At 35.6% G+C, this 10000-nt stretch overlaps 1 protein-coding gene across 7 annotated transcripts in view; it reads right to left on the bottom strand.

Annotated features, from left to right (window-relative positions):
* The window catches only part of jar (Myosin heavy chain 95F jaguar), a 106556-nt gene that overhangs the window by 37552 nt on the left and 59004 nt on the right, over positions 1-10000 (bottom strand). For all 7 annotated transcript variants that reach the window (XM_070120843.1, XM_070120845.1, XM_070120844.1 and 4 more), the window contains exons 5-19: positions 9090-9219; positions 8631-8795; positions 7769-8031; positions 7368-7632; positions 6736-6880; positions 6080-6237; positions 5742-5906; positions 5161-5384; positions 4533-4733; positions 4116-4340; positions 3529-3736; positions 2997-3121; positions 1968-2084; positions 1091-1311; positions 864-954 (exon numbers count right to left, since the gene is read on the bottom strand). In XM_070120843.1, the coding sequence (XP_069976944.1) occupies positions 864-954; positions 1091-1311; positions 1968-2084; positions 2997-3121; positions 3529-3736; positions 4116-4340; positions 4533-4733; positions 5161-5384; positions 5742-5906; positions 6080-6237; positions 6736-6880; positions 7368-7632; positions 7769-8031; positions 8631-8795; positions 9090-9219 (2703 nt within the window). The remainder of the gene's footprint in view (positions 1-863; positions 955-1090; positions 1312-1967; positions 2085-2996; positions 3122-3528; positions 3737-4115; positions 4341-4532; positions 4734-5160; positions 5385-5741; positions 5907-6079; positions 6238-6735; positions 6881-7367; positions 7633-7768; positions 8032-8630; positions 8796-9089; positions 9220-10000) is intronic.

The raw sequence follows: 10000 nt of genomic DNA, 5'->3' as shown, positions 1-10000 counted from the left end.
TATCAAATAATCCTACATCTGTCTGTCTATCAGTATGTATAATATAACAATGCCTTCAAGCATTATAAATTTGTATATTAACCCCTACGATCTGGTTGATGCTATGGTCCTGTCATGGAAAAATCTGGGTCGAGGGCCAGGTGACATGAACATGCCATCACTGGGTAAAATGGCTGAGGGCCAGGTGATGTGAACTTGCTGTCATGAGTGAAGCCAGGATGACAGAAAAGACAAACCTCTTGGACTGTGATTTGAATTATTTGGCGCTTAGAAGGGATCTTTAGCATTATCCTTATAAATGAACAATGTGGAATGTAACGTGTGTAAGTCATGACTGGAAGAATGCCTGTTCCAGGGAGGATGCCCTTTCCATGCTGTGCACTATATTCCTGGCCACTGTGACCAGCAGCACAGGTTTAATTACGGAAAATTGAAAATTAAGAAAAAAAAGACATAAATAATCAAATGTTCCATACTTTTTTTTTTTTTTTTTTTGCATGGGTGTTCGTGGCTACTTACGTAACCCACTGCCTGTATTTTCGGCACCATGATTTCCGTGATGCAACCAGATCCATTAGGTTGAAATATTATTAATATGATTAATTTCAATCTAATTATATTTAAATCTTATAACATAACATATACAAAATTTGTTCTTATAAACATATAGTCAAGAGACCTTGGGATTATTAATTTTAGACCAATCTGAACAATTGTTGGTATAATAAAATGTAATTCAAGAACACAGAATCACAGGGGCCCCCTGAGGCTGGGGCATTTGCTCCCCTGAGAACAAAGAAATTATGTCACAGATTTTCCTCATTCCTTTAAAAAATTGAAATAAAAGTAAATCCAAGAAATACCTGCAAAGCCTCTGCTGCTTTCCTGTCCTCCTCCTCCATTTTCCTACGTAGTTCCTCTTCCTGCTTGCGTCGTAATTCCATCTCTGCTTTCCTGAAAGTCAGCAGTATATCAGATATGGAAAACAAGCAATGAAACCTGGAGATTCAATAATAACAGACAATGTGGTTATAAATTCTTGTTTACTTGTTGGGAGCTCATACAATCCCAAGATTTTCTTCCAACTTACTTCTTCCTGATCTCCTCATCCTCTCTCCTCTTCCTCTCTTCCTCCTCCTTCTTCTGCCTTTCCCTCTCCATCTCCTCCTGGATGCGACGAAGCCTCTCCTGTTCCTCTGCATTCTTCTGCTGTGAGAGCTTCTTGTGCAAAGCATCCAGTTCACTGTTCATGGACCTAACAAGGGCAGCATGCTCATGCTCAATCTGCTCCCTTGTCATTCTGTCATTAGCCTTTCATGGGAAAGTAAAAGATCAAATGAATGAAAATGATACATCCTGCATGCTGTATGTAAACAGCATATCAGCCATTTACAAGTATACCTCTAAACACCTAATGGTCAGGATGTGATAATGTACCTATGGGTATCCTTGTTATTAACAAACAGAAATTCCTAAAAAGATTCAAACAAGTATATGGGATTGTCTGGCATCAATCATGAATTCATCAAGTCAGAACCTGAGGAGTGATCTGATATTTGCGACCTCTCTAAAACTAAAGTCATTATGTAGATAGACAGAATTACACATCTCAACCATGCAGGGGTTAAAACATTACAAGCCTTCTGAAGGAATGAAAACACAAGTCTAGTTCGACTATATTCAACTGCCTATCAACAATACAAAAGTAAGATCTAAAAATGACCTCTCACATTCTGCCTAACAATGACATAATAACAGAACAAAGGGTGAAGTTTAAGACAAAGCAATATATTTTTTTTACTTTGGGAAAAATACATATCTTTATAAATATAAATTCATATAAATATATATATATTATATATACATCTCTCTCTCTCTCTCTCTCTCTCTCTCTCTCTCTCACAGACACAGACACACACACAAAATAAAAGTCCAAACAAATATAAGCTTTTTATTCTTGTCCTTACTTTGATCTTCTTAACAAGGGCCTCCATCATGTTTTGCAGCTTCTGAACAGTGGCAAGTGAGGAGTCTTTGTCCTTCTTTAGCTGATTCACGATGACTAACATCTGCTGCAGTTGACCCTGAAGTGATAAGGAAGGGGAGTTACTATCAAGGCAATTCAATAAAAGAAACCTATGCAATAACAAAGCTCCATAAAAATACGTAAAAATAAGTAAATGCATAAATGGTATCAAGTCCCTGTTTATTTTCTTTTGCATTATATCTCAGTGGTTTTATATTTGTTACAATTACATAATTCATATTTATAATACAAAAATTGCATCCACCCTAGGCAATATATACAGAAGTGGTTAGTTTCTGTCAACATAATGGACTTTTGCTAATGCCAACAAGACAATAAACAAAGAAAAAGGGGAAAAATCAATACAGATTAATCACACTCTCCTTACTATCAAATATTCTGAACATAACATAAGCACATCTTTGTTAGAAACTTAACCCTAAGAAACACAATAGCACCACTGGTACAATTCAAAGTACTACAGTTCATGCTAAACAATTAGAACAGAATCGTTATAATTCGAAACTAAAATAACATTCAAATTGTGTAGTTAGATATCTATGCATTCTAATATCACATACCAAACAGCACTTACCAACACCTAATTCCTGCAAGCACAACACCAAAATCAGCATAACGAATGCCTTCCAACACCTCCAGAGAAAAAGAAAACCCTCATAGGAATATGGAGAATTTACATGTAACAAAATTAAGAGAATAATTCTAAAGGTGTAATTTTGGATAAATTTAAGGAGCAGGATGCATTATCCAACCTTTCAAATACTGAATCATCAGGAAAGAAATGAAAGTAATAGCAGGCAAGGAACGACATACCTTACTCGTTCAAATTCTTAGCCTTATTGAACATTTAGCACAAAGGGGAGAAAAAGAATGAAAGAAATAGAGAAAAAAAAAAGGAAGGAAATTTCCCATTTCCAAAACTCCCTCCAAGAAAGAGCAACCTTCATACCTGCAGTCCCCTGACTTTCATGATTCCTCTGTAGCGTGGCTGATGCCTCTGCTTTGCCTGGTACATCCTGATGTTCTTCTGGATGATGACCAACTGTTCACGGCGGTATAGGATCTTGTTCTTCACTGCAGAGAAGAGGAAATGCGTTGCTTTGTTACACTTCCATAACTATTCTGTATCAATCCAATGCTCACAATTTTTTTTATCTGATCTTAATATCATAAACAATTTCAATATCTTCTCATTTCATCATTAACAAAATCCTGGAAATAATTAGCTAGACTATATTCACTTTATTTTTCTTCTATTTTCTACTTCAACCTGATTCAATTTTCAAAAGTTTACTGATACATTATTGACATTCAACAATTTTTTTGCCCATTATTCACCACCCCTGTACAAATGTTTTCCTTTATTAATTTGAAATATCTCAAAATTCTGAAAAAACAATAAATCAATAAAACAAAATAAAACAAAAATAAATAAAGGTCTGACGAGAGAGTGCAAACTTGCCAATCACAGAAATACTCACACTTGATGACAGAAAGAGCGCACCACTGTGCCTTCTTCCACCTGGACTGCATCAACCACTTCTTGACCTTTGACACAAGCATCTGGAGATTGTCTGGGTCACTCTTCATCATCTGATCAAACTCAGCAAATTTGCCTGGTCGGAAGAACACCTTAGTCATACCGAACTTGAAGTCACGATCATTGAGACCCAGGGCTTTGAAGAGAGACTGTTCATATGGGGAAGAAATGAAGAGAAGAAATTTATTAAAATAACTTTTAAACTAACAACCTATAATCAAAGGAAGTGTAATTAACTTCTTTTAACTCCAACACCTTATACTCTCAAGAAATTGTAATAATTTGCCCTGGTGGCTAATGCTAATCTTAGGGATTTACACATTATCAAAATATAACTGCAGAAATGCCTAATGTACTTGCTTACAATACATCTTTATTATTATATGTGATTTAGCCTAAAACAGCAATCCATTGCATAAGAAAGTTATATATTGATTACACTGGATAAATACATAAATGAGTAGATAAAATAAACAAGTAAATTGAGGACTAATGACATCACAACTCGGGGTAAGAATACACACACACCTTGCAGAAGAGCCGAGGATCCAGCCTAGCCAGCTCCTGGGGCAAGTAACGCTTATACATGTTGTAGAGGTCATGGAAAGGAGCACGGGAGGGGAAACCTTGCTGCATCAACTCGAGCACAGTGGTCATGCCTGAACACTGGAGCTGTGACAAGATGGCTCCACCCTCAAACTCATGGTCAACCATCTTAACGTTGGGCTTGATACAACGGATGAAGTTTGTGCCCTGTGGTTAAGAGTGAGATTTTATAATAAAAATGATAAAGCTAATAATATCACTAAGAGGAATAAAATTAATAGCGATAAAAACAGTATAAAAAGATAATAATATAAATGATGACAATAATAATACCCAAAAATTATAACAACTTTCCATAGGTCCAACCCTGAACAAGTACTCTACACATATATAACTGACCGTGCTGCCTAGTTTGTCCATGAGCTCCTGCAGCTGCAACTTGAACTTGGAGGCTACAGAGATGAAAGAGAGTTTCCCACGGGCTGAGTGGCTCTCTCCTGATGCTGCAAAGAGCCCCTGCAGGAACTTGTTCTGGGCCTCCTGCACTAGGGCCTCAAGGGAAGCATGAAGGGCATCATTGTTCTTCTCCAAGAATTGTGCCTGAAGGAGCAAATTTAGAGTGTTATTGTTTGTACATGAAATATCATAAACCAATGAAAAACTGACATACAACAATCATAATAATCATTTAGAAATAATCAATTAGCAATAACAATAACACAGTATTCTAGACAAATTATCTAAATGATCAAATATGATTTTTTTTCATATGTTTACCAATCTTTTTCTAGTATATGCAAAGAGAAAATATAACTAACAAAATGTATGAGGAAGATATGGTAGAGTTATATGAACTTAATACAAAATGAGATGATTCTATTCCATTTTTCCTTCATGCCTTCCCTACCCATCTCACTTCCCTTTTCTCCCCCTTCCTTCATTCTATCCCTTTTCTTCTTGTCTTCACTCCTTCATTTCTCTTTTCATCTCCTTCTCATCCCCTTCTCCTTCTCCCTTTCTTTCTCACCGTCTGATAGCACACAGCGCCTGCAAAATGTCTGATGAGGAAGCCCTCATCATCCCTAATTTCCCGATGATCCCTCAACTTGCTCTTGCGTGGAAGGGCCAGGCGGAAGTGGTTGTTGTGGTTATTGTGGACAGCTGCCGTGAAGTGTGTGTGCGATGACTTGGGCAGCTTGCTTTCCTCATCTAGTAGACTGATAATGCCATTCCCTTTTGCTTCAATCAGGTCTGGTGATTTGGGTTGAAGGGGAAAAAAAAAAAAATTGATTGTGTTTATATAATATCATACATATTCTAAGAAACGTAAAATTCAAAGTAAATTTGCAGAGAATTAGGAATTTTAAAAAATCAGAACATAAATATTTGGTATTATAGAATATTTTTCACTCCATATTAAACGACAGATAAAGTCACTGCCTGCAAAAGGCCTTGCAACCACATAAACTGGCTAATAATCAATAAATTCAGGTCATCAGAGCAAACCTTACATGTTGCATTAAATATTTATAAACACATATCTATATGGGAACATCAGAAAAAAGGATGTTGCCTACTAAAATGCATGTTAACTACGCATTAACTCACCAATACAGTCTTGATTATCGACATAGGCAATTTTTCTAACACCTAGACCTTCTTTTTCATAAAGTGCTTGTTCTTCTTTCAGTATGCGCTCATTGAAGAACATCTGCAACTTTTCATTGCAGTAGTTGATGCAGAATTGTTCAAAACTGTTCACTGGGAAATATTCTGCACAAGAAAAAAAGCACATACTTAAGTTAAGACCTTGCAGGTATGAGGAGCATAATCTTTACATAATTCACATTAATACATTAGAATTTCTTCTGGTTGTTATGAAGAAACCTAGAACAAGAAAGAAATAGAGAGAAAGAAGATACAATAATAGAAAGAAAAGTTCTTACCAAAACCAGCAATATCTAGAATGCCGATGTAGTAAGACGATGAGGAGAAAGGAATGCTCTGATTAATACGGTGGACGATGTAGTCAAACAGTTTGCTGTACATTGCCTTGGCCAGGGCATCCCGAGCCCCACTTGCCTCATACACTTTCAGAGGAACCCTGGAAAGTATAAAATTATTTCACACTCTGCAAGAACAATAACAGAGAAAAAAAGCAAGAAAAAAGGGGAAAAAACTAAATAACAGAAAAGTTTAGAGATATTCTAAATCCCTTTGACTAGTACCAGGTTATGGTGAATTTTTTTTTTTCTTTTTTTTTACTATCTAGAATCAACATTTCATAATCAACAGTAATGATAATTATAATAATAAAAATAACAACAGCAATATCAAGCATGAAAAGTTAAACAACTTTAATTGACATGACTATGCTAGTTTGAGTGGATACTAATGTTCATAACAATACAAAAAACAAACAAAAAATTAATAATAACAATACAAAGTAAAAAAGTAAAAGTAAAAAAAAATATATGAATAAGCAAATAAACAAAATAAAGCAATATTCTACAACTCCAGAATCAATCACATTATAAAACACTGCAACCTATTATTCAACCTCCTCATCTATAACTATCACCACCTTATATGACCAACTCACATAATGACAGTTCCCTTGAGTCCGCCCTTGTTTGTCTGCATGACGCGAGCCAACAGTGCTTGGTTCAGTTCCTCAGGATCAACGCCCATGAGGCTGGCGGCTGTGCTCAGTGAACCTTCACAGCCAGGCGAGACCATGCAACCCCCTAGGTATAGAGAGGAGAGAATCATTTAGAGAAATCACCTGGAGGAGTAGAGGAAAGGGAAAGATTTTTGAAAATTTTTAAAATCTAGAGTCTGGATGGTTGGCTACCTTTAGAAAGCTGAAACCTATAATATCTATGAAGTAACAAAAACTATAATATTATCCATTCATATGAGTTTTCATTAGAAGTACCATTAATAGTAAGGATTATAAAAACAATAGTAAAAAAATATCCATTAATTATATAGGTATCAATATGAATTGTCATATTCATTAGCATTGGTATTACCAACAACAATATATTGAATAATAATAATAATAATAATAATAGTAATAATAATAATAATAATAATAATAATCACAATAATAATGATGATAATAATGATAATAGTAACAAAAACAATAACAGTCTAAGCAACACTAAAAATATATAACAAAAAGAAGAAAAAAAATAACTTTAATTTTCAATATTTGAAACCTAAGCCCACCTTTCGTGTCCTCTGGATTATCCTCAAATGAGATGTTACCCAGATGGAGAACAGCTGCAACGGTTGTGTAGATGGCTAGTCGCTCCTGGCTGGTGAGTCCAAGGTTACTCAGGGCCTTGTCCATGGCTGCAAAGTCTTTCACATCATCTAGCATGGGATCCTTCAGGGGTCCCTTCTTCTGATGGTTGCCACTCTTACGGTTTGCTGCCAAGGACTTTTCTGTGTCCTTGCCACAGAAGTACTGAGTGCAGCCCTTGCGAAGGTACTGGAACGTTTAGGGGATGAGAGATTAGTGTGTGATTTTATGTCCACTCCACAGGTGCCTATTTTTGATTTTGCATCTCAATATGTGATATAGAAAGAAGAAAAAAATTACATATATCAATTGCAATACAACTCACATTAAACTGATCTGGTGTCCCTAGTTTCAGCTGCTGCCTTAGCTGCTCAGGTGCACCAGCACAGAGCTGATAGAAAATGTGATAGTTCCTTTCATGTGGCCCTTGAACCACAATCCTTGACTTCTCCAGCAGATAATGGGAGATGAACCCGCCCACAACTGAGTGTTTCTCATTAAAATGGATCTCAATGAACTTTCCAAAACGTGAACTATTGTTGTTTCTTGTTGTTTTTGCATTGCCAAAGGCCTCAAGTACAGGGTTGGCTGAAGGATAAAGAATGATTTTGCTTACAGATCATATAGGTAGGAAATAGAGAAAAAATTGTTCTAGCTTTCTTTAACTTATGGTGGTTCACATCTGAGAGGTATCAAGACCTTACACATTTTTCTTGTTATCTTATAAAAGATATTCTAGCCTCAACTTTCCTACTACACAATTTCAGTAACAGTCATTATAATCACACGTAGTATTACCATGTTTCAGTAAACTTTGCAACTTCAGTTCAACATACTAAATAATTTCTCTTCTTTACATAATATATTATACAAAAGTTTTGCAGATAAAGCTATCAACCAAGAAAAAAAGTAAAACAAAGCCAAAAGTCTTCTAAATTTTGTGGATTGTAATACTTAAAAATAGAATGATTTTAGTGTCTATACGTCAAATTGCATAGCAAGATCAAAATATACAAAAATGTAAAAAATGTTCAGCAAGAGGAAAAAAACAAAATCTATAAAGTCAGAAATGGTGATGGGACAACTAAATATCCTATCATGAAGATTACACTGACTAAAAATGCAATAAAAGTAACACTTGAACATGAAGTTTACAATATCCAAAATTAAACACAGGAACCTCTTACCATCCAAGATCTTCTGCTCCAGCTGTCCGAGCTTGGAACCCCATGACTCGCACAAGTAGCGCAGGATGTACTTGGTGGATTCTGTCTTGCCAGCACCAGACTCCCCAGAGACAATTATGCTCTGTGACTGCTTCAGGACCTTCATATCTCGGAAAGCCTTGTCCGCTGTGGAAGACAATCTGTTATTAAACTTTATTGTTCAAACTAAGTGCTTACAACTGTTTACTAGACTGTGGAACCTATTATTACATATGTATCTTAATTCTATAAAATCAATTTTGTACGGTTAGAACTAGAGCTATTCTTATCAAGTAATTTCTTCAGACAGTTTGGTAAAATAATGGATCTATTCAATTACATTAATAGAGGCAAATAATGCATCAAATGTAAACATGGGATGAAATAAAACAAAATTTCTTTTAGCTACTCCAAAGATAATATCAGGTATGACATACTCACCTATCGCAAAGACATGAGGGGGCATCTGACCAAGGGATCTGCCCTGGTATTTCTTGATGGTATCTGTGGTATACAGGTTTGGAATATCGATGTAGGGGTTCACTGCTATGAGGATATTTGCTACATATGTCTGTTGGGAAGAGATAAAATAATTTTAAAAATATTCAAATACTTAACAGAACAGAGCATTTATTGACCTATTGAGAAAACTTACATTTAGTGTGATAAAAGTCTGTAATGTCTTGACAAGCATGATATCAAACCAAAAGAAAAGAGACAGTAAGACATGACCATGATAACTAATATTCCCAAGTTACAGCTTGACATTGCATACACCGCTTCAATTGCATTAACCTCTGACAAGTAAAAGGTGATGCAGCACTTTCACTCCGTTATGACAAGGGTGATTCAACAAGAACAAGAGACCCCAAAAAGTTGGGTGAACAAAAATCTGTAAATGTGATACTTGCTGTCACATGTGTTCTATACCAATTCCCACACACTAATTAACAACACAACAGAGATGAAGAAACAAGAAAAAGAAGGAGAAGAAGAAGAAAAAGGAGAAGAAAATGAGGAGGAAGAAAAGGGGAGAAATTTCTAAAGACATGGTTCAATATGCTTGGATGAAGATAAGACTGCATGCAAAAGGTAAGGAATAAAAAGGGTGTGAGCAAGATCATGGCAGTGTGACAGAGAGAAAGAATGAGATGGTGAAAAAGTGTGAATAAGACAGAGACAGTCAAGTATGAGTAAAAAAAAGTAATAAGTCAAAAAGTAACTGTCTAGAAGTTCAAACAGTATGATTAATATGAGTGAATTAAAATTGAAAGAGTTTAATGAGTCAGTGTGAGTAAGAATGAAATTATGAAAATGAGTGAGAGTGAATCCTAGTCACTAAGAATGGAAAA

This window comes from Penaeus vannamei, chromosome 4 (assembly GCF_042767895.1).
Source record: "Penaeus vannamei isolate JL-2024 chromosome 4, ASM4276789v1, whole genome shotgun sequence".
Taxonomy (NCBI): Eukaryota; Metazoa; Arthropoda; class Malacostraca; order Decapoda; family Penaeidae; genus Penaeus; species Penaeus vannamei.
The sequence above is the reverse complement of the archived record's forward strand: the minus strand, read 5'-3'. Positions and strand labels throughout refer to the sequence as shown.